General features: G+C 36.7%; 1 protein-coding gene across 1 annotated transcript in view; it reads right to left on the reverse strand.

The window, feature by feature from the left end:
* PTPRR (protein tyrosine phosphatase receptor type R) overlaps nucleotides 1–26,544 on the reverse strand; it is a 99,066-nt gene that overhangs the window by 60,102 nt on the left and 12,420 nt on the right. The window contains exon 2 of the mRNA XM_070946734.1: nucleotides 17,192–17,496. Within this exon, the coding sequence (XP_070802835.1) occupies nucleotides 17,192–17,496 (305 nt within the window). The remainder of the gene's footprint in view (nucleotides 1–17,191; nucleotides 17,497–26,544) is intronic.

Genomic DNA, 26,544 nt, shown 5'->3' on the forward strand with positions numbered 1-26,544 from the left:
CTTTGCATAGCCTTGAGGACTGCTTTCTGCCTTTTGCCTTGGACCTTGCCCTTATCTTGTGGACTGCTGTTGACCCTTAGCTTTGCTTTGCCTTTAGAACTGCCTCTTACCTTGTGACTTGTCTTTGCCCTTTGCCCTTTGTCTTATGCCTGGACTCTGCCTTGTGGACTTGCTTAGCCAGGTGGGCTGGACTTGAAACCCTGGACCTTGCCCTGTGAGTGTGCTCCTATTCTGTGGACTTTATTTGTAATATAGGGGCTGTTGTTTGGGGGACCAGAATAGCTGCCTTCAGGATAGCTTGGGGGTGGAACCTTACCAGTTGTTGGAGGGCTGTTTGCTGGAACATTTATTGATAGCAATAAAGGACTCTCTAGAGACTTGCTTTGCCTTGACTATCTGGGTCATAACACCCAACTAGTAATCAATCAGTCAATCAGTCAATCAATCAATCATCTATATACTACTAAAATTCCTGTCTGTTCATAACCTTCAGTTGAGTAAACCAGTATGTCATAGGGCAGTGATGGCTAACCTTTTTGTCATTGCGTGCTGAAAGTGCATGTATGTGTGCGACAGCACGCACATGTGCCTGCACCCATAATGCAATGCCTGCACTCATTATGCAATGCATAATGCCTTTCTTGGTCCATAACAATCATGCATGTTTTCATTCATAAATCAGTTCAATTTCTGTATTAAAATTCCAATATTTAAACACCATATGAAAATAGTACAACATAAATCTGAATGTTGACATTATTATTTATTTTAAAATATTTTTTAAAAAAATTGTATTGGGACATGACTTGAAAATATAATTTTCTTCATAGATAGCAAAGTAAGGAAGAGAAGGAGGAAGAAAGGAAGAGAAGGAAGGAAGGAAGGAAGGAAGAAGCACAACTAAAATTTACTTTTCAAATACAGGAGTTGTCTTAGCACTTCATACTAACAACTCCTAGGATATAATTTTTTTAAAAGAATCAATGGCAATTTTGTTTTTGCTTAGGAATGCTGCATACATCATTTAGTTTTTCGTTTGTATTGTAAGAAGAAAACAGATTTAAGATCTTGAACTTTAATAATTCAAAGCACTAATTTTCTGCTGTCTTATATTAATTGCTCACTCAGATGAATCTTTTGCATTTAAAGCAATGCAAAACATGTTGAAAACTAAGGCGGGTGGGGTGGGGGGGAAACTTTATTGCAATTTCCTATGTTTGCTTTCCTTGGAAAAAGTCTTCTGTTTTTCCACATTCAAAGTGCTTTAAAATGTCTTCCAAATTTATCTTTATTGTATATTTAAGCTTTATGGTTGGAGATATTTTGAAGTGCCATTATTAGTCTATTATTGTTCCCTTACACATCTTTCAATCATTGATCTTCAATTCTTTCGATTCTGAAAAGATGTGGAAATATTTCAATGAAGCATATGAAATAGAGAAACTACAGTGAGCTGGAGAAGTTGTGGATCACTGAAACATAGGACATTCATACACCCACATAATTTTGGTCATCTTGGACTCATTCAGGGTTAGGGTATGAATACCACATTATATGTATAATAAATTAAATTATCTTTTCATTTGAGTGAAATTTGGAAAGCAGTGAAAACCAGTGGTATTTTTTTCCTGCATAGTGCTACTGAACATGAAATTGTATTAATGTTGCCACATATGACTGTACTATTAGATGCAAATCATCACTATATATTTCCAGAACATTTACAGATCGAATAGCATAATGCAGATAAAAAGCTTTTTTTGGTGTGTCTTATATTCCATGAATTTAGATGCTGCTTTATTTGAGCATGGTGTTCCTTGCTGATGCAGAATAGTCTCTTTGCCAGTTAATATTTACAGGAGGGTTTCACTTACTGCATCAGTGCCTTCACTCTGTTTCAAGGATGTTTTTCTATGCACAGCAATATGCTTTGCCCTTTGGAAAACTAATCAGTAAACCTGGCACTCTTTAGTGTTGACATGACTCACAGCAACTGAACTGTCACAGTGCATTTAAATTCTGTTTGATTTCCTTACCTAGAAAGTCTTAAAAGCTAATTGCCCCAGAATGTTGTTGTCTTTCTGTTGCAAAGGAAGACAGGATTGTTTAGAAGGCTGTGAGCAAAAGACATACAGAAGACTGGTGCACATTGGTTGTTACGGAGAAACATGTCAAAAATAATATTGATCATCCCAGATAGCATTTAGGATGGGAATAAGTGAAATACCATTCAACTTCCATTTGCCTAGAGCAGAGATATCCTTTCCTCCTCTTTGGTAGTTTGGAGACAACAGGAAAAACACAACATACCCCAGTTGCGAATACAGACAACATGTAAGCTAATCAACGAGTAACCTGAAGCATCTGGGCATTGCAGGCCCAATATAGGTCACGTTTTGGTTAGAGGAGCATCTGTATTTGCAGACTTCTATCTCTGACAGTAGTGATAAGCAAGAATAGGTTTAGCAAAAGATATAAGCACCCTTTTGAAATGCAGGATGATGAAAAGTTTAGGATTGACTTTCCTATTCCTGACCTAATCAAAGGAAACTCATATAAATGGAGACCATAAGATGTAATCAGAATTAAAACATGTCCAATTTTATTCCTAGATTCATTTTATTTCCCCTGTAACCAGTTCCTTGGTTTATTTATAGTTGCATCTTATGTTTTTATTTCAATAATTAAATAATCATTTTAAAGTTGAGGTGAGCCACAACTGCTGTTAAACTGCAGAAGTTCTCTAATGCATGGCAATAATTTGCAAACAAGTAAAATAGCAAATTATCAGAAGAGTGTTAAAAAATGGAGATAGGATGAATGTAGTGCCAAATAAAAACATTTTAAGTTATTTATGTGTGCAAAATTGCTTTTTCACACACACACACACAGAGGGAGGGGGAGGGAAACCACTATCAAAAGCTCTGAGACAAATTAGGCTTATTGTACTCATGTAATATAAAATTACATCCAGATCAATTTAAGTACAATTAATTTCAGAGCATCAGTGCTAATTATGAATAAATTTTGTGTCCAATCCAATATAATGGTATTCCCATTGCACTTGTCTATAATTCCTTAAGGAGCTGCACCTTTCCCCATGTTGTGTTGCCTGTTCTCTGCAGCTGGAAAATCCCAGGAAAAAACATGTTTGGTCTTATAATCTTAGAAACAAGTCAAATCCCTTTGTACAACCTTACTTTTTAATTTTTGCAGTGGTGAATATATCTATATTTATCTATATCTACTGTATATCTATAATTTATATACATACACGTACACACACACACACACACACACACACACACACACACATACATACGCACACATCTAGTGTATATGTAGTCACAAATACACACATACAGGGAGAGTTCTATTTAGTAATCAGAATATACCATCTTTATCTCTTCTTTTTATTTTTGAACAATTATGCAACAACACACGCTGCCTATCAGTATAATTGAATCTTCTAACTTGTCAGTGGTTTAAAGACATCTTGGCCAACCTGTTACCATCCAGCATTTTAGACCATACCTCCCAGAATTACCAGATAGCACAGCACGACCTTTGGATATTCTGGTCAGGGTTTTAGGAACTATAATCCAACCTCAGCAAAGGAGCCCTTGCCCACATAACTGAATTGTATTCTGTTGCCATCTGCTGGTGATGAGGATGCCAGATGCATCTGCATATTTATTTCAAAGCCTTGAAAAGCCCCACGTTGAGTACTTCAGATTTTGGAACACTCTTATTCTTTTGAAAACATGTGTTCTTAAAGCAATAGATAGAACAAAAAATACTGTAATATGATTTTTTTGTAGTTTAAAATAAACATCAATTTTTAATTTTTTTAAAAAAATAATTGGAAATATTGAATGTATTCATCTGGTAATGTACAGCTGTGTAATTATCCTACTAAACTACCAATTTTTATGACCAAATTGACTAAATCTTATAAAATGGAATGATTGGCAATTATAATATGAAATACAGCTTGAATGAAAGGGTACTTTCTGAGCTAATATAATAACTGAATTTAGCATTTCAACACCTAAACAGAAGGGAAATTTTTGCAAATTGAATCAGTATGAAATTATATTCTCAGAAATGATGGCTTGTGAGGGGAAAATGCAGTTGGGAGGTGAGAAACTTGAAGATCTCCAGAACTAATGTGTAGGATGTCTCACCATTCATTATGACTTTGATTTTATAGATCAGCAAAATCTGGAGGTTGGAAGTGCACTTCCTCCTCACTTTTATTTGACTCTGTGTAAGGTTCCTCCCTCATCTCACAGAATGGTTTGGCTGAAATGCAACAGTATTCTGCAGCTTCTAGTTTAAAAATATACATTTAACTAAAACATTTCAAAGTAGTTTTCTGATAATCTGAAAATATTGAAAGTATCCCAAGCCAATCTCATATTGTTCACTATTCTCTATATAATTTGTTTAAACCAGGGTGTGGAATCTATACCATTGTCTTCTGTTATCAGGGCATAAAGCAGGGGTGAAATGCTCCCGGTTCGGACCAAATCACCTGATCCGGAGCGATGGTGGTAGGTGGTTCGGAGAACCAGTAGCAAAAATCCCTGCCCCCCCCCATGCCCAGCTGAGCCGCGCGATCATCAAAGGCTTTTTTTTTTACTTTTAAAAGCATTTTTTCTAAAACCTCTTCGGCAAAAAAAAAAATGCTTTTAAAAGAAAACAAAAGCCTCTGACGATCAGGCAATTCAGCTGCCTGCTCCATCAAGTCTGATCGTCAGAGCCTTTTAAAAGCATTTTTTTACAACCTCTTCAGCCGAAGAGGTTGTATAAAAAATGCTTTTAAAAGTAAAAAAAAAAAAAAGTTGGCCACGCCCACCCACATTACCCACCACCAAGCCATGCCCACAGAACCGGTAGTAACAAATTTTATATTTCACCACTGGCATAAAGGAAGCACCAAGTCCCAACTTTAAACCGCATTTGTTATACTTTTAAAAGGTAAGAGACAAAAGGGCCTTTTGGATATAAGAGAGGACCTTCCCCCTCATTATTTCCTGCTTTAGAATGTTTTCCCTAATTAGATATTACAATGGTGTAAACAATAATGTAATGATGTGTGATTCATTTCAGAATTATATGTAGAACATGATGAACTATTTTTTGATGATATTCTACTTTACAAAGCTCATAATCATCAGTGATCCAAATACAGAAAAGGATAAGGAAAACAAATTCAACGTGACACTTTTTGTTCCTGATGCCAACTTTAATAAAGCAATGGCATTATAACTGATCCAGTTATACAGGAGTCTGATCTTGAATTTTCAATTATTTTTATTGCTATCTATTATTTTCTTTCCCTATCTATACCTATTTCATAGATAACAAATACACTAATTGTGACTATTTCTTATTGCTTATGGTTTTATGATGAGTGCAGTTTTACAATGTATAGTTTTATAGTATTAAATGACACTTTAAAGTTAGTTTAATTAAATGAAACTGGTATTATGTTCAGACCATGTTCATAGATAGCCGTAAGTGCTACATATTGTTTAAAATAGAAAAGTAGAATATACATTGTTAATCAAATAATGACACTACAGAACCCACTTTAGTATTGTTACTGTCAAGATCATGCCATATATGTGATGATCAAATAATATGCTTTTCCATGGTGTTACTGTTCTAATATTTGGTATGATATACTTAATGGGAATGGTGGTAGTTCTATATCCTCTATAATAAAGAAAACAGTCATTTTCCTTGGTAGTCTCCATTAATCAAAGTCTAGCTTTTAAATGTTTCAAACTCATTATCAGAGAAAATAGTAGGGGTGAGACTGAGGGTGTATACAATTGGCTGAAAAACGAGCAGATTCCTGTATGTAAGATGAAGTAGATGGCCCTGTATTAAAAAAATGTGAGCCAAATACCACTTCCTGTGATTATTACTCCTGAGAAATTGGTACGTTTTGTTCCAACACATATGCCTAATGAAGTACAAAATGTTTATGGGTGACTACAAAAAAGAGGATAGATGCTCATCCAGTAGGTCAATGAACTGTATTCATTTTCTTCAGACAAGATGAGGTTGGTCGATTGGAAAAACCTCAGTTCATCTGCCACATTTTTTGTGTATGGAGCTTTCCATGGTGCTGAATCTACTTGCCAGTACTCTTTCCTACAGTGGAACAGAAGATCTTTAGATACTGTTTTGAAATTCCAGTCATATATTGTAAACTGACTCCTAGTTAGTGATGTATATACTTTGCAAAAAAGTAAGCTTTCTAAAACCTTTACCAAGTCATTTTGACAGATATAATAAAGAATCAGGAACATCAATGTAAGATTTATAGAAATTGTCTTTTAGCAGGAGTTTCTGCTGTCTGTCAGTTTGCATTATGCTAATCATTTGTTACTAATGTATTTAAATCAGCTCTTTGAAGTGACATCACTTTAGATTCTAGAAAAATCTAAATGGGTAAATTCTGGATTTTGTAAAAACATGCACCACATAATTTACACTTAAGATTCATTGCTCTGTTCATTAACAAACAAGCAGATATTGCCTCTAGCTGTCTCTCTGTGATTTTCTGTATTATAGTTAAGTAAAGTAAGAAATAATTCAGGAAGGAAGAATTGGCTAAAGGAACACATTTTACCAGCTGCCTTTATTATATAAAAGCAATATCCCAGTAATTGGAAAAGAAATGATATTTCATGGTAGCAAAAGATTACAAATTAATGGTATAATTGTGAAATAATTATATGAATGCCATTATTAGCATCCATTGTTGGATTTTTGGATGCAGTTGGACTTATTGCTGGAGAGAAGGTATGGAAAACAAGAAATCTCCCATAATAGGATTTGGTTTTGATAAGGCACATGCATATGAATCTGCTACAATATCCTCAGTTGAAATGAATAAATCAGATCAGACCCCAATCCTTGAAATGAACATCTCTGATTTTGAATGGAAGAAATTATATCCATTATCAAAGGCAAGCTCTGAGCCCTAAACATTTATAGCAAATAATCCCGCAGTGGTCCCCACAGTTCATATTTATGTAGTAAGTACAGCAGTATTGATTTTGTTATGATTTCAGAAAAACACATATAAATCTACCTATTTAAATTTTCAGCAGTGAGCCATAGAAAATTTAAAAATGTAAATCTATCATTTCTTTCCTAAAGCATACCATTTTTTCTAGACAGACCTTGTAAGTAACTTCTACAATGGTCTCTGATCAGAAAATTAAGCAGTCAATTTCTTTACCGGAATAAAAGAATGAAAAATGAAAAAAGGGGAAGCTAGTATATATGAAAAAAAGAACAATAAAATGCCTTGAAGTCTTAAACCTTTTCAAAATGATTCTTGAGTGGTAGAAGAGACTCTCGCTCAATTTTTTCTTTGTTTTTCTCTGTATGATCGTATCTATTTTTCACCATTTGAATAGCTCTATGTAATGGGTAAAACAGGCTGCATGTAATTTGATATTTATCCTTGAAAACTCCTTGGATTTTCAGTTCTTCCACACATGTGTATTGAAAGCATGAATCAAAAACTAATGGCCTTAGGAGCCTTTTCGATCATCTTAATTGTGCAGGTTATTCCCATTAAAGTACAGTAAATGTGATACATCTAAGAAAAAAAGCACACTTGCTTTAAATGTGAAAAAGAATTATAAAAATAGAAGCAAAAATGTCATAGAAATAGCAGTTTGTGCATTTTCAGGGAGAAATATCAGCAGATATTACAAAAAAAAAGCCATAATATTTCATATCAAATGGGCACTGATTTAATCTCAGGAAAACGATGAAGCTTCTTCTTAAAATAACTGATGATTTGGTGACTCACACTTAAGTTACATGAGCCAAAAAAAAGTGTTCAGTTATACCAGCCAAAATATATGTGAAACCTGAAAGAAGGGAGCTTGTGAATTAATTACTAAATTTCTTCATTTCTAAATGTACAAAAGCCAAATAGTATGATTTTTAAATATTAAAATACTCTAGTCTTTATTTATAATTTTAATATATTGGAATAACAGAAACTGCCCAACAACAAAAGATAGTTTTGAAGTACAGAAATTTCTTAATTTCATTAAGGCACAAAAGAACTCTCTAGATTATTCCAAAAGCAACTAAGACTATATATTGTTTTTCTTTATATTTTTACAAATTAACCTTATAGTATTTTTTAAAAAATAATAAATACTATAATATCATAAAGATAGGTATTACTATTAGCCATTTGCAAGAACACTAGAACGAAGAGTTAAATATCCTATCTTAAAAATCCAATCACTATGTATCTTACAGAACATTACATATAATCTTTTTTTAAATGTATTTTTATTGCACTTAAAATAATGGCAGAGAAATGGGGAAAAAACCCACAAAGATAAAAATACATGCATTGTCAAAGAAAAAAGCACAGGACAGTTTTTTAAAAAAATAAAAAATAAACAAAAGGTACATCATTTTAACTGTAAATATTTACAATTCTATCTCTAATTAAATAGTGTAATTATTATCCAAGTACATAAATAATACATTTATAGCTATAATATATTTTACCTTACAGTATTTTATATAAATGAGTTGACATGTGTTCTTATGATCTTAATAATTGTCACTTCAAAAGTATCAATATTTTTAACAATCTAAAAGGATTCTTATAAAGTAATAACTCTCGTGCCATATTATGATGAGGGTTATAAGCCTATTAGATATGTTTTGCTAAGCAGAAGCACTAAACCAGTAAGTACAGTCTTATGTATTAATCAGTGCATGGCTGAATAGTGCCAATTGTATGACCACATTCATGTTCACATCATTTTTAGGATATGGAGAAAACAGGATTCCTGTTTAACTCAACAACAACAAAATTAATACTCTTTACATACACGTATATATGTAACTAACATGTAACTTACATTTAAATGTAACTAACCCTGAAATATGTCTTAACAATTACTCTGACATTAATTTTAATAAGATACCTCAATGAAATGGAACTTTAACCTGAATTTCACCCTATCTCCAATGCAAAATATGGATAAAATATATTAATTTATCCCTAAAACAAAATATCATATATAACGTAAGTCTAAAGAATCACTATAAATAAAAATAAAAATAAAAATAACTCTTTTACATTTTTCATAATATTAGTTTTAAATAAAAATATCCCCTAATACTAGATCTCATTTTATCTTCTCCAAAGTGACAACTAGGCTAATATGGCTAAGGTATTTGTATAAACCCTATGATGATCTGGAACAAGCCCATAGTTGACATGTGTATGAATTCCTGCGCTGCCTTAGATGACACAGGGGTCGGTCCTCTCGCCCCTCTTGTTCAACATTTATGTGAAGCCGCTGGGTGAGATCATCCGTGGCTTCGGGGTGGATTTCCATCAGTATGCTGATGACACTCAGCTGTACATTTCCATCCCGGGCCACCCCAATGATGCCCTTGAAGTGATGTCTCGGTGCCTGGATGGGGAGGAACAAGCTCAGGCTCAACCCATCCAAGACCGAGTGGCTGTGGTTTCCGGCGTCCCGTCATAGTCAGTTGACCCCATCACTGACTATTGGGGGTGAGATCCTGACCCCCTCAGAGAGGGCTCGCAACTTAGGTGTCCTCCTGGACTCGCAGCTGTCCTTAGAAGATCATCTGACGGCTGTGGCCAGGGGGGGCTTTTTATCAGGTTCGCCTGATTTACCAGTTGCGTCCCTTTCTGGATCAGGACTCCTTACGCACAGTCACTCATGCCCTCGTCACTTCCTGTCTGGACTATTGTAACGCTCTCTACATGGGGCTCCCCTTGAAGAGCACCCGGAGGCTCCAACTGGTCTAGAATGCGGCTGCACGGGTAATTATAGGAGCGACCCGACGCTCCCATGTAACACTGCTCCTGCGCGAGATGCACTGGCTCCCAGTAGTCTTCCGGGTGCGATTCAAGGTGTTGGTTGCCACCTTTAAAGTGCTCCATGGCATGGGCCCTGGGTATCTACGAGACTGCCTGCTGCCACCGATAGCCTCCCATCGACTGGTACGCTCCCACAGAGAGGGGCTCCTCCGGGTGCCGTCAGCTAGACAATGCCGGCTGATGACCCCCAGGGGGAGAGCATTTTCTGTGGGGACCCCTACCCTCTGGAATGAGCTGCCCCCGGAGATTCGTAGGATTACCGACCTGCGTACCTTTCGCCATGCCCTAAAAACATTACTATTCCAACAAGCAGGGCTGGCCTAAATAATAATAATATTTTTACTATTTTAATGGGTTGTTTTATTAGAATTTTCAGCCAATTGATTTAATTGTTTTAACTTGTTTTTAATTTTTCTATTGTCATGGTTTTATTTCTGGCTGTACACCGCCCTGAGTCCTTCGGGATAAGGGCGGTATAGAAATTTAATAAAAATAATAAATAAATAAATAAATAAATAAATAAATAAATAAAAATGGAGAAATTGAAATCCATCACTTGATAAAAGTCGAATATTGCTTACAGTCTGAAAAGTGATATTACAAGAACCAGATATGAGTTTGGGAAAAATTATGAATAAAGGCAATATAGGAGGGGAAAAATTATAGCTGACATGACTGGATGGGATAAGACGATAAAGGGAAAAAATTTACAGATATAAGAATGGTGACTGATTAGTCTTTGTTCAGAAGGGTGTCTTTTGAGTCCATGGCTTAAGCATAAGTCTATTCACACAAACATGTGACAAAGAAATTGATATAAATCTTAAAAGCAAAGATTTCAGGAATGATAAGTTTTGAATATGGAACAAACCATTTTTTTGTAGCATCAGGAATGGATCTTGAAAATAAATGGACATGGAATGAAATGAAACAACTGAAAAAATGACAGTGGAAGTTGGATTGCAAAAGAGAAAATATGATATAAAAATATTAGAAAAAAGAGTCTTCCAATAGAAAGAATGGAAAGGGAACATAAAGAAAGAAAATGTGGACGCTGAAAAAGTAGTATATGATGAAATGCCATATGGCATCTGTGGAATTATGCTAATACAAGATGTGAAAAAAGGATGCTTGCTAGAAGGGTGAAGTGAAAAAGGCCGTGGATGAAACTAGCTTTATGTGTGTGTGTGAGGAACGTAACAATACCATTATTGTTCCCCTATCTATTCTTGTCAAAAAAGCTAGAAAGGGAATGCAGAAACCATAAATATTAATTTAAGTGTACTGTTGTACATTGATGGTGCTTTGTTGTTGGCTTTGAACCGGTGGTGAAATGTAAAATTTGTTACTACTGGTTCTGTGGGTGTGGCTTATTTTGTGGGCGTGGCTTGGTGGTGGGGTTAATGTGACTGGGTGAGCATGGCCAACTTTTTTTTTTTTTTTTAACTTTTAAAAGCATTTTTTCTACAGCCTTAAGAGGTTGCAGAAAAAAATGCTTTTAGAAGCCTCAGACGATCCGGCAACTCAGCTGGGATCGCCAAAGGCTTTTAAAGGCATTTTTTTTCTACAACTTCTTTGGCCAAAGAGGTTGCAGAAAAAAATGCTTTTAAAAACCTCTGAAGATCCCAGCTGAGCCATGCGATCATCTGATGCTTTTTTTTTACTTTTAAAAGCATTTTTTCGGCCGAAGAGGTTGTAGAAAAAATGCTTTTAAAAGTAAAAAAACCAGCCTCTTGTTTCAAGTAGGTGATGATCGCACGGCTCAGCTGGGCATGGGGGGGCACAGGGATTTTTGCTACCAGTTCTCCAAACCACCTGCTGCCATTGCTACCAGGAGCATTTCACCCCTGCTTTGAACCTAATTTGCAATAATAATTTGCAATTTTAGATTATATAATAATCTATCCATTAAAAATTAATATATTAAAACCCAAGTCAATTTTGTTTGATAGGAAAATGAAGTAAATGTTTACGCATTTATTCAAATAGGAAATAAGCAGAACAAATAGATGAATTTGTGTATCTAACAGAATGTTTATTAAAAATGGGGGGAAATTCACATTTCTAAGAATGCTGACTGGTATTTTCTTAGAAGTGTGTCTGTTTTGATACATGGCTTAAGTATAAGCCTACTCATACATGCACAAAGAAAGTCTTAAAAAAAAGTTTTAAATTCTACAAATATTGATAGTTAGTTTGTATGTGATCTGTTTCAAGGAATAAAGACCATTGACAGAAGCTAAAACGGGCTTAATTCTTGCTTTTTATTTTTTGCTTTTACTACTTCTTATTCATTTTCTGTGGTCGCATAAAATTATTACATCAAGAAGGGATAGTGTGACCAGAATATATATAATATATATGCTTAGGTTTATTTATTTTTGAAAACACTGACTCATACAGGAAATTAGAAAAAAACACATTGTATTTTATGTTAAAATTAATGTAACATCTAAAAATCACAATATAAACAGGCCTACAATATTATGTGTTATTTCAATATTATTATCAAATTGTGCTTCAAGAATCTGAAATTGCATTACCGGTGCTATTTAGTAGGAAAATAAATAAATAATCCATACTAGATAAAAGTGTTATTGAATTAGAAACCTTTCAAGGGTCCATAAAATTCTTCTGAAGAGGTTCTGTGTCTAAATAAACCCCCTCAGGCTAAATCCTGAGACTGTTCATTTGCACAAAACCTTTATTGCTAGAGTCACAAATCAATTTCATTTTCTTAAGTACACCCATTGAACTCTCAGCCTTTGAAAGTGTAGTATACCGAATAACTGCTTCTTGTAAGCTTTATTTTCAAAGCCAAAAATTTCACTCTTAATAGCAGCAATTGCCCTCCATCTCCACTTCTCCTTTTCAAAAATCAAAACCTAAATTGAATTCAGGGTCTTGTTCTCTAAAAAAAGGTTAGGTGAGGGAGAAAAACAATATTTTCCTCTTCTTCTTGTGCCATATCCGTCATAGGACGTTGGCGATCATCTTGGCAATCCTATTTTTGTCAACAGCTGCATGAAAAAGTGTCCAAATCAGTCCCTTAGGTTTTGAAGCCATGATGTTCTTCTTCTGCCTGGACCTCATTTGCCTTCAGTCTTTCCCTGGAGGATTAATGAAGGATGCTGTATTTTTCTGGGTGTTGCATCACATGTCCAAAATATTCTTTCGCTTTTTAATGGCTTTGATGATTTCCCTTTCCTTTCCTAGACGGCTTATCACCTCCTCATTTGTGATTTTGTTAACCCAGTTTATACGTAACAGTTGTCTGTAAATCCATATTTCAAATACTTCTAGATTCTTCAAGTGGTTTTCTTTCTCCGTAAAACAGGATAGAAAAGATGTAACATCTGACAAGACTGATTTTCAGTCTTAAACTTATGTTGTGACTGCAGAAGACCTTTTTCATTTTGAATATTTTCTAGGCAACCCTAATCTGTCACAAGAAATTCAAGAAATCTAATTATATAGCAACCATCATCCTTTCCAATTGTTTTATTGGGTTGACCATGTAAGAATAACTCTCAAGATAAAAACGAAGGCTTTCACTTCAGTTGAGACCTTTCTCCTGCAACTTCAGTTTGATAGTCACTAGCATGCCCTGGGTTCTAATCAGGCTTGGAATCCCCACTCTTAGGTCTGAGTAGGCAAAAACAACTGATTTTGCTGTAGACTGTGAATTAAAATCTTTTGGGTCCAAAGCACAAAGTCCCATTGAGGATATATTACGATTGTTCTGGTTGCTCTTTTATCATCCCATCCTTTTCCCAAAGAGTTCAGAACAATGTGTATTTTATCCCTCCCACCAAACCTCTCATTTTATTCTCATAGCAAACTTTTCAGGGAAAGGCTAATTTAGAGGTGTCTGCAACTGCCCACAGCTGTCGTCACATACCTACGCTGTGAAGGGGTTGATGCAGTAGTGGGTTCCACTTACCTTTGTTACGGTTCGGAACTGTGAGCGTGCATGCGCACTTGCTTTGCTCGCGCACAGTGCTTCTGCGCATTCGCAGAATCTTCTGCACATGTGCAAAGCATCTGTGATGACGTCCAGCAGGTGGGCGGAGCCTCCCACTGCCGCCACTACCTGTTCACCCGAACCAGGGCAAACTGGTAGAAACCCACCACTGGGTTGATGGGTAAGCAGAGGTTGCACAGGGCTGCAGTCGGGTTGACTCAAACGCCTCCCAAATTCCAACTGCAGAGGTATGTGCTCTGTAAGCTGATTGGTTGATGTTCTGTACTTTGCTGTTTGAGGGTCCCTTAGTCAGAGTGTTAAATTTTGCTGTCATATAAAAAGAACGCCTAAGCAACCATCCCCAAATGACAGATGCATACATTCCCTCATATGCAGTGCCAGAAAAGTCTGCTTGAGCCTTAAATTGAGCTATCTGAAGATGCGAGATCCCACAAAAAGTTATGGAAAATAAGAGGGCTAAGATCCTGTGGGATTTCCAAATCCCGACAGACAGGCAGGTATTAACTAATCAACCAGACATCGAGATAGTAGACAAAGACCAGAAGATAGCAGTGGTGATAGATGTAGCAGTACCAAGTGACAGGAACATCAGGAAGCAGTATGAGAAATTGGAGAAGTTCCAGGCCTGCAGGAGGAACCGGGGATGATATACAAAGTAAAGGCCAAAGTGGTTCCAGTGGTGATGGGAGCTGTGACTCTTAAAGTGGGAGAATGGCTCCAATAGATCCCAGGAATTACATCAGAGCTCTCTCTTCTGCGCAGATCCTGTGCAGAATGCTCAAACTCTTAGGCCTATAGTAGAGGACTCAAGATTGAGGAAGATGCATACCACACATAAGGATGAGAAGGGAATTCTTTCCCCCCCAACATTAATCTAATCTACTGTGTTTCCCTGAAAATAAGACCCTGTCTTATTTTTTTTGAACCCCAAAATAAGTGCTTGGCCTTATTTTGGGGAAGGTCTTATTATTTTGGGGTGCGTGGAGCAAGATGGGGCTCCTCTTGCCATCTTACCTGATTTCCAGATCTGCATTTAAATATTTTCAGAGATGGCTGATTTTCAGGGGGAGGCTTATTTTAGCGCATGCACTCAAAAGTCTGATTGGGCTTATTATCAGGGGATGTCTTATTTTCAGGGAAACAGGGTAATCTAATCTAGTCTGGTCTAGTCTAGTCTAGTCTAGTCTAGTCTAGTCTAGTCTAGTCTATCATGTCTGTCTGTCTATGTCTGTCTGTCTGTCTGTCTGTCTATCTATCTATCATCTATTTATCTATCATCACTCTCTCTCTTTATATACATACACACATACGCACATACTGTATATATCACATATTATATATATTACACACAAACTCCATTACACAAATACATACAAGCACATACAAATATCTATGTTTGAAGAAATCCTTCTATGAAATACAGGATAATCAATTATGTGGATAGAGTTGAGCGATATGCAACCTCAGAGATCAATCAAAAGCTTTCAACCCAGGCTCTTATCTAACCACAATGAATTTCAGTTTCCCATTCCCTTGGGAGGCTGAAAAAGCAAGACCTAAAAATATGCCTCATATATATCTCCACCAAACAGAAGAAGGGACAAAATTCTAGCCACTCATAAGTATGTTGCAACCCACCTTGCTCTATGACCTCACTTTGCCCACAATGGGTGTGAAACATCAAAAGATTCTGCACTCTTGCCCTATCCTACAGTAACAATGATGGAAAACAATACAATCCTCTAAAAGATCTTGGAGAAAAGAACTCTTTCAGGAGCAGTTCCTGAAAAACAAACGTTGATAAGCAAAATCAGTTATTTCCATTCTCCCAAAAATACCAGACTGGAAAGAATGAGAAAGAAGCGAACAGTAGAGCTCTCGGTTTGCAGGAATTAAACGTGGATTCTTTCTATAAAAGCTTTATTTTCGATACAGAGAAAAAAAAACACACTCTCAAAACCAAATTTGTTAAAAGTGCCTGAAGGGTGAAAGCTTCTCCTGCATATAGGAGAAACCCCACTGATAAAAATTCTCTTAAGGCTTCTCAGAGGCACCATTAGCCAGGTAACAACTGGCCCTCCTATAATTAAGCTTGGAATGATGTTTTTCTCCATCCAAGGGAAGCAAGGCAAAAAGAACAGTGGCCCACAGATATATACTGATAGAAGATTGTACACTACTAAATGATCCTCTCTGGATTCATAATTCACAGTCTTATGCCCAGCCAAACTGCCCATATGGTTCCCAGTTGGACTCATTTTAATCACAGTCACTATTTTGTGCAAAAGCATTAAAAAAGAGAAATTCAATTTTCCTACTAGGTATTTAATGGAGATTTAATAGAGTGGCTATGTGAGAACAATTACTACAAATAGGCTGACTTTGGGCTTCAGGTAGAAATTATATTTAAAAAATTCACTTGGAAAGATTCAAACCATGGGAAGGAGCTTTCATACTACCCTTGAGACATATAGATTTGTATAATTAATGCAAATACTTATAATGCTTATAAAAATGAATATTGTTTAGGATAACTAAGATGGGATAGACATGATCTTTTCTGTAGCCTACAAGCAGAGCCTTAGTTCATATTCACAAACGGTCTCTTCAAGCACAAATTTGGTAATTCATCATGGAATATTTGGGACTATACTAATAAGGGCTCTACATTATTTTATTGAGATATTTAATATGGCAGTTGAGAACCCCCAGGAATGCACCACCAAAATGGAGCCAAATCATTTTTTTTTTAAAAAAACAACAAACATATTGGGGACCTAATGCATGCTTCTCCTCTTTCTTTCTTTCTTTCTTTCTTTCTTTCTTTCTTTCTTTCTTTCTTTCTTTCTTTCTTTCTCTTTCTTTCTTTCGGAAGGAGTTACCTTAACAACCAAAACCTATAATAATAAAAAGGGTTGAATTTGGATTTCATTCATGCTATCTTTGACCATGTTCACTATAAACTTTGGAGAAATTTTTAAGTGGACTTCAGAATAAATTAGCTGTCAATTCTTGGGGGTGGTGGTGGTAGAAAATTCAGGTCTCAATTCCTCAAACATACTCCTCACAGAAAGTTTCCGTTAGAATTTTGGAAACCAAGAGCATGGTAAAGTGGGCTTTCTCAACTTGCTACTATTCATATATGTTCAGACAATATTGACTGAGATTTCCTACAGAACTTTCCTTATGCATCTACTGAGTACCTGTTTCAGAAAGTTGAGACTAAGCATTCCTAAGTTGAGCTATGATTTAAGAAATTTAGAAAGAGCAAAGGTTCTTACCATAGTGATCACATTAGCTGCTGGGATGGGCAGGTTTTCCACTTCCTGGTGCTCCCCCGTCATAGCTAGGAGATTGAGACTTGGGTCAAATGCTGGTCTGGAGAATGCTGATTTAACTATAATTGCAGGGTGCAACTTGCCTATTTTTACGTGGGAAGGCAAGTGGAAATTTTTTCCATAATACTTCTGATCATTGGTATCCAAACTTTTCTCAATACTTTGTGCACGATGATAAATGAACATTGGCTTCCAATTCTTCCTCTGATGAACTGCCAAAAAGTGTCCACCGTCTCCTGAAAAACATCCTATTTAAGAAAAAAGAAGAAAACCCTTAAAACAGAGCAAAAATACTTCAGGATATGATGTTAAATTATTCTTCATAAAAAAGGGAAAAAAATTGGTCATTCAAGGAACATTACTATTATGAGGTATAAGCAACATTGGGTAATGTCTAAAAAAATCAGATCTCAGACTTATACTGTAGCCTAAAATTAGGAATGAATGCATATGACTAATTGGTGGTCAATTTAGTAATACTTAACGTTTATATTTTTTATTAAAAGGATACCTTCACGCATTTAAATGCCAATTTTCTCTTATGTATACATTTTATGGGCATATTTTCTAATATTCAATTTTGCCAAGTACCTTGTGCAGTTTTGTGAACCATTTTCTCAGTTATATGAGATAATGCACAACTGTATGTAAAATGTTATTTCCTGTACACTTCCTTTAAGCATACGAAGGAGAGTGCAAAATTCTACCAAGCGGGTATTTCAATAAATAATTTCATTCTAGGTCATGTAAACATGCAAACAAACTGGGTACTAAATATAAATTTCTCTTCAGTAAACTGGAAAAATCAATGCTAGAATAAATTTGTCTTCTTAGTCTTTGTTCAGCTGCATTTATTTTCCTCTACAGAGAGAACTTGCTTCACACCTCAGCAGAACGATGTAGACAGAGTCAACAAAGCCATAATAGAAGAAGTGAGAAATGGGCAGCAGCAGTAGCAATCACTATAATTGACTGCTATCTGTACATACATAATGGAGAAGGCTAGGCAGTAGGAAAGACCAGGGGGATCTTCCCACTATTCTTGTGGTACCGCCTTCAATTGTGCTATGCTTTGGTGGGGGTAGAAAGAAGGGTGAGCCCCAAGACTCTTTCTGTTTGTTAAAGGAAAAAGAAGCCACAGCGCTGCTACAGCTGGGGAATGAAGCGTTATCACATCTTAGATGGAAAAGAAAAGCCCTAGTAAATCATTCTTTCCTCAAGGGGTTGTAAACCATTGTCCTGCTGCCATCAGTGCTACAGAGAACACAGCACTTTCATCACCAAATCTGAACGCTTTTGTGCATATGGAGTATAAGGCAGAGATGAAGTTGTGTGCGTGTCTATATGTGTATGTAAATTATGTGTCTGTGAGTATATGTGTGTTCTTGGGGAAAGCAACCATTTGCATATGTCTGTTTGCAGGTACAGTATATAGATGTGGTACCTCGCTGATCTATCTGCATCCATATGTCTACATTTTTGTTAATTTTCTTTTGTGTTTATGACCTATTTTAAATATTACTACTATATGATATATTTTACAAGTGGAATGTGCTAAACATATTTCTATATTCTAAAACATCGTTTTGAAATACACGTCAGCAACACTACCTCTTCTGATTCTGAAAATGACATTCCATGAGAAAATTAAGAAATGACAAATTCAGATGGAAATTTTTGTACTCTTGAACACACATGATTTAAAGTTTTGGAATTATATTTAGATTCTGAAATAAACTGGACAGAACTAGATATTATTAAACATTCAACCACACTAGAAGTAAAGTCCACATTAGTCCATTCACTGAAGTAAAGACCTGGATCAAGTTCACTGGCCCGTAGATAGATGATGCTGTCAGAATGACAATTCTTCCAGAAAATTAGACTCTCCTGAAGTCTAGAACATCGTGCTGCTAAATAATGGATAAGGCCTAGTAAGGCAGAAATGAATAATTATGGAATAAGGCAACAATCTTGGGAAAATAAAGAGAACTAGTTGATTGACTGAGGAAGTAACAGTCTCTGAACTTTGTTACATATGAAATAATGGAATAAAAGTTTCAATAGAGAAGAAAAATTCATTCTGACTATTTCATAATGTTTATGAGATGTTCAAATAGCTTCAAAATCTCCGAACTCAGATCTTGCAAATTGGTATTCTAGTCTATAGGGAAATCTTATATATAGGGAACCAGATCATGGTTTTTCATTACTTGTTGATATACATCACCTTTAAAAAGTTCCATAATTTTCTAAAAATAAAATTCTAACCAATTCAAGGATGATTGATAATTCTATATATTGCATTAGCCATTACAGAATATGGTGATACTTCCAGTTGAGGCAGCAAAAGGCCAAGTATTTTCATCAAAGTAATCAGATCTGACATATGTCATGATGATTATACACAAGCATACCAAATATTGTTAACCTTGAGAAACATATGCAGGTCATTTTAGCTTCCTTTGACTGTAATGCTGCACGTACCTCAGCAGTAACCAAAGAATAATATTTCTGTGGAAAGTAAATATAATTACAATGTAATGCCTAGAGAAATTAACAACAACTAGAATAGAATAGAATAACAGAGTTGGAAGGGACCTTGGATGTCTTCTAGTCCAACCCCCGCTTAGGCAGGAAACCCTACACCACTTCAGACAAATGGTTATCCATCATCTTCTTAAAAACTTCCAGTGTTGGAGCCTTCACAACTTTTGGAGGCAAGTTGTTCCACTGATTAATTGTTCTAACTGTCAGGAAATTTCTCCTTAGTTCTAAGTTGCTTCTCTCCTTGATTAGTTTCCACCCATTGCTTCTTGTCCTACCCTCAGGTGCTTTGGAGAATAGCTTGACTCCCTCTTCTAGATTCCATGCAAAAAGACAATCAATAACCCAAAAAGACCAAAACACCTCCCTACCAGAATCAATACCCAGATGAGCATAGATTAACACCCAAGATTAATATCAGACCAACAATCAGAAGCAAACAATACCCAAATCAAAGAACTGCCAAACAAGCTAACACTAAACAGCCCAACCAAAGAACCTCCAAGACTCACACCTGGTTTTAAAAGGTGCAGATCTGTCTATTATCTCATTTGTATTCTCAGACCAGCTAACAATTATCAATTGATTGTAACTATCTTAATTCCTTGGATATTGCTTAGTCTATTAATATTTGGTAAATAAAATTAAACATTTAAAGTAACAAATGTCAATATTAAAATATAAGGAGTACAACATTGAAAACATATTGTACATGTGTGCGTTAAAACCACAAGGCAGAATAGTTTCTGTCATAATTATCGTTCCATGTTCTTTTTTCAATAATGCTTCCATTCATTTACTCTTCCATTAAGTGTGCTAATGGGTAGGGTAGTGAACATTTTAAAATGATATCAATGCCCAACTAAATATAAAACTGTCTGGAGCCAGCATTCCTCACAACTGTATAATCTCAGTAGAATGAGGTCTATATCTATTCAATTTTACTAAAACCTGAATATGCAACAAAGCTCCAGTTTAATGCTGCATATGAAAAATAATGGGAGAATGAGACAGAGTAGCAATTGCTACTGTTTTAAAACCATTGATACAAGTTAGGAACCACTGGGAATAAAGAAATTATATATGCCCTAAGTCATCAAAATAGGAGTAAACAGAACAAGAGAGATTGGCTTCCTTTTTTGATTTACAAAAATGCTTTTCAAGCTCAGCTATAGTATTTGGGCCAATTGGATTGTGTGTGGGTTTACTCAGGTGAATTCAGATTTGATTGATTGGTCCCTGATGTATTCATTCTTCCAACTCATTAATATCCAAAGTATTGATTTATTAATTACTAGCTGTACCCGGCTACGTGTTGCTGTGGCCCAGTCTGGTGTTTCCGCTGGGCTAAAAGAGTGAGGCTGAAGTTCCAAACTCTCCACAAACACTCGACATCACTCACTTTCATCAGTCACATGACAGCCTCCAAACCACACCTAGCCAGCTGGTGATTAGGGCAGAGAACCGGTTGCTAAAAAACAATGGGAACCACAAAATCCCCCCTCTCTGTCTCCCCCTCTCTCTTTGTATCTCTCTATGTCTCTCTCTCTCCCGCATCTGTATCTCTCTATGTCTCTCTCTCCCCTCTCTGTATCTCTCTGTGTGTCTCTTTCCCCCCTCTGTATCTGTCTCTCTCTCCCCCCTCTGTATCTCTCTATGTCTCTCTCCCCACTCTGTATCTCTCTATGTCTCTCTCCCCACTCTGTATCTCTCTGTGTCTCTCTCCCCCTCTCTCTGTATCTCTGTCTCTCTCTCTCCCCCTCTCTCTGTATCTCTCTCTGTCTCTCTCTCTCCCACCCTCTCTCTCTGTATCTCTGTATGTGTCTCTCTCCCTCCCCCAGTCTCTCTGTATTTCTCTATGTCTCTCTCTCCCACTCTCTCTGTTTATCTCTGTCTCTGGCCTGGCGTCTTCTGCATCCCCCACCATCGCCCTTTTCAGGCCAGGCCTTCGCAGCTCTCCGCACCACAGCAGAAACTCAGGGCCCCCCTCCGTCCTCCCTACACAGATGTTCTCTGGAGGCTCAACGGGGAGACGCATAGCAGGGAAGGGAAGGGAAGGGAGGGTGGGAGGGGGTGCGGTGGGGGTTCGAGGCTGGTTTGGGGCTTCCCACCCAAAGGAAGAAAGTGGCAAAGCCAGGAGCCATGCACACCCCACTGGACCCCTGCTGTGCAGTTCTCCTCTCCCACCTGCCAAGGGCAGGGGAATTTTTAAATCCTCCGCTCTTCCAGGTGAAACGGAGGAGGGCCAGCCATCCTTCCTCCTGGCCGTTTCCACCCCCCAAAGCCTCCCCGGAGCCCCTTTTCTGCCAGAGGCCGAAATTTTAGTCTAGGCTCCATGAACTGCCAGAGCGCCCACCTGGGAATCAAAGGCGGTGCTGGTCAAAGGTGACCCCAAGGCTCCAGTTGCCTCCATCTCCCACTCACCGACTGGATTCGCATAGCGCCGGTTAGTGGTTGGTCTTTCTGACCTTGGGGCCCATGGTAGCACTGGGCCAGGCACAATTTGGGCCAGGCGAGGGATGGAGGGTTCCCACTCGGCGGACCCAGGCAGCCTCGTTGCCAGGTGTTCTTTGGAGGGAGCCCCAAGAGCAGCTGGCAAGGGGGATAGGCAGCAGCGGCGGACGTGGCTAGTCCACGGGGCGGCCAGGGGAGGGGGAGGTCAGAGCCAGGCTCTGGCAGACCCCGCCCATCCCTAGAAGTGCCGGCTGCGAGGGCTTCCCAGCGGGGAGCCGGCTGCCTACCTGCCAAGCCTGGTGGCAGGATATGGCCCTCGGGTGTCTCTGCCTTCCAAATGCGCAGTTTCTTGGATGCAATATGGAGAGTCTAAATATAAGGAGAAATCTGTTGAGCATAATCAGGGCTGGGAGGCTGCCATGTTGGTTTTACGTCCAGCAGATGGCGCTGTTTTTCAATGTTTTTCAATGTTTGCCAATGTCTTTCAATGTTTGCCAATGTTTTTCATGTTTTTACCTGTCACAGGTGTGACATGTATATAATATAGGTATATAAAAATACACCCGTAGTCGAATGCAACATTGTGTCAAAATTTGAAAGCAATCGGTGAAGAACTTTCGGAGATGTGCGGTTATGTACAAATGGACATTTACATTTTTATTTATATAGATGATCAATGCTTGGACATTTTCCAGAAGGTGTCAAACCAATAATACACTAAAAGATGCTGCCTTTTTACATTATCCCTGGGAATCATTTAAAATAATAATAAAAAAAGGTCTCACTTCCCATAGAACATAATTCTAATGCAGCTTCTACTGCAATAGTTCATGTGAATAAATCCTACCTGACTTATCAATTGTGCTCATTTTTGCCTTGTTCCTCACAAGGAAGATGATGTTCATGGATGCCTTGAGTTTTTTAACTTTATTAAAGATTATAATTAAAACAATGAACACTAATACAAACTAATAGAATAAACAGAAAAAAGGAAAAGAAAGAGAAAAGAAAGAAAAGAAAATAAATATATAAAGGAGTGATTCCACCTTCATCACAATAAGTATAAACTATTTAGTAACTTAGCCTTAAAATACAACAAATGATCTTTTTCTTCCCATATCCCATCTCTTATTTATAAACACTTCCATCCACAAGCATAATTATTTCAGATTTGGTGTCAGCAAAGTCCATTATGAGATGATAACACATCTATTTTAATCTTCATCAAATAAACCAATTTTGTGTTACTTCCTTTTACTTCTAACAATCTTAATCTTTAATCCATTCAAATAATATCATAGAACTTTATTTCTTTTCATTTTTTCTTTGTCTCTTCTCACAAGATTCTTCACAACTTTAACAAGCTTCTTTTCTAAATCCAATGTAGAAAAAATATCAAATTATTCTCTTGGTTTATGAATTGTATGTTCCTTTTAATTATTAAGACATAAGATGGTTTCTTTTGTGTGCCTAGTGTAACATCTGTTCTCCTTTAATTGTAATCTTTAGTTCCTTCTAGTTCCCTTTAATGTCTATTTTTAAAAATCCTCTCTTATGTTTTTTTAATTCAAAATAAAAACATTTTTCCACAAAAAGGATTCTGTATAATCAATTCCAAAATATTTTTCAAATTTATCTGGACCCTTAATTTATTTGTAACTTTCTAAAATCAAAGTTTTAATCACCCTTTTGCTGTTTATTTAAAAAAATTAAGTTCTTAAACTTGTAGTTAAAGCTAATTTTCACTAAGAATTGAAGGAAACTCATCCAGTTCTACAAAATTGTCAATCCAAAAGTTCCTAATAGCTGAAAAACAATTAACAAGCAATTTCTGAAAGTGATTAGAAAAAGATATATGCAAACTTAGTATCCTTTCAAAGGTGCTGATTATGGTTTGAGCACAATCGTTATTTCTTTATTTCCCAGAGCTCTAAACCCACTGGATATTGCCATCTTGTGTTCTCCTTATAAGAAGCAACTGTCTCTAGAGTAATCAGGCCTCTCCTTTTCTGGTCAGTTCAGTGGCTCTTCATTCTGCCATAGTCATTGGTTCTGCTTTTCATACAGGCATCTTCAATCCTGCCTTCCTTCCTCCAGTAGGAAGGCAGGCAGGCATAGATGTCTTGAAGCTTTGATTGTCTTATCTATTTGGATCTCCCATTCATTCAATGCCCATCTTGAGAGACTGTGCTATATGTGCCCTCAGCATTCCATATTTATTGAAAAGCAACACAAAACAAAATTATATTTAATTTTTTTTCCTTAAATTTGGCAGGAAATTATCTCAAAGGAGTATGCTTCAGATCAGACAATATAAATCAATTCTTCAGAAGGCTTGTTAATTTCTAAACTGACTGATATTTTTACACAGAGATTTTATCTTTGTTTTACTAGTATCTGCCTTCATGCACAAGATACAATGTGTCATAGTCCTTATTACTGACACAAATCTATACATAATCTACAATATCATAGAGAGCCTTGTACATCAATTAAATCTATAAATTATTCTATTGCTTTGAAAAGATTAAACCTATAAAGGTTTAAAGGTTTCCTCTGTCCAGTTGTGACCAACTCAAGGGGGCTCAACGGTCAACTCCGATTCTCAGCTGAGGAAGCCTGCTTTGTCTGAGAGACATTTCTGTCATCATGTCGCCAGCATGAAAATACAGAATGCAGTACCCTTCCCGTCAAAGTGGTACCAATTTATCTATTCGCATTTGCATGCTCTCAAACTGCTAGATGAGCAGGAGTTGGGACAGGTAACAGGAGCTCAACCCATTACATGACACTCGTATCTCAGGTCTCAAATTAGGCTACTAGCTTTCCAGCTGACAAGCTCAGCATTTTAACCCATGAGCCATTGCATTATCATTAAATCTATAGATGTATATGTATATTTACTACATTTGACAAAAATGGATGCTTTCCTCTTCTAACAGTAATTTAATTTAATTTAATTTAATTTAATATTTGAATTTATATACTGCCCTTCTCCCGAAGGACTCAGGGCGGTGAACAGCCAGAAGTAAAAAACATCAAATACAAAATTTAAAAACAATTTAAAAATAAATTAAACATAATGATGAAATCTTTAAAGTAATGAAATCTTCCCACTGCCTCTATGTTATATTGATGAGATTCTAAAAAGTGCAGCTTTCATCACTATTTTCAATTTAGTGGATAATTTTCCCGAGGCTTTGGAATGCTCTCTTGCACAACTGATCTTTTTTTTTTTTATACACTTTATTGATTTTTTTTAAGACAGATAAAATATAATAACAATTTTGTTTGACATCGGATTCGCGGTGTTTGTACATATATACATGAAAAAATATCTGGTGTCATTTATACTATACATTTCTAATTAATTTCTGCACCTTTAACTCCTTCCTTGATTCTATCATTTATACATTCGTACCATCTTCCCCACACCGTATCATAATCTGAATTTTCATCATCACTTATCTCGTGGGTTAATTTACTTATCTCTGCACACTCTAATATTTTGCTAATTATAAGGTCGTCTGGTGGTAGGTCTTTCTTTTTCCAGTATTGAGCGTATGCCAGTCTGGCAGCTGTAGTTATGTGTATTAGGAGGTGGACCTTTTCCTTTCCATGCCCTTTCTTTACCATTCCCAGGAGAAATATTTCTGGATTCAAATCAATTTCTTCTTTGAGTATGTCTTTCAACCATCTCCGAATTTTGCTCCAGTATCTTTTTGCTTCGGGGCATGTCCACCACATATGAAAGAAGGTGCCCTGACCATGACCGCATTTCCAACAATTTGGGTGTACATTGGGGAACATCTGTACTAATCTTGCAGGTGCTAAATGCCACCTATGAAGCATTTTATAATGATTTTCCTTGTACGTGGCTGCTCTAGTTAATTTATAATTTTTATTCCACGCCTCTTCCCATTAGTTAAAGTTCAAACTATGCCCGATATTTCTCTCCCACGCTCTCAATTGGTTTCTGATTATATCCTCATCTCTATCCTCATCTAATAAGTAATTATACAGCTTGGCCAACGCTTTTTTTCCTGGTCCCATCAAAACTTTGTCTAATCCGTTGTATCCTAATTCTAAGCCAAATTCATCCTTATCTTTCTGGTATCTTGATTTTATTTGCATGTAAGTCCACCAATCTAAGATTATGCCTTGGTCTCTCAGGGCATCATTTGATTTAAGGTTTCTCCCTCCGTCGACGATGTCTTTGTATCTGCACAGTTTCTCCATTCCCCACCTGTTGGGATAAATCAATGCCTCTACCGTAGAGAGCCAATTTGGGACTT

This window comes from Pituophis catenifer, unplaced genomic scaffold (genome assembly GCF_029215685.1).
Source record: "Pituophis catenifer annectens isolate HBS135680 unplaced genomic scaffold, rPitCat1.0.hap2 SCAF_7, whole genome shotgun sequence".
Taxonomy (NCBI): domain Eukaryota; kingdom Metazoa; phylum Chordata; class Lepidosauria; order Squamata; family Colubridae; genus Pituophis; species Pituophis catenifer.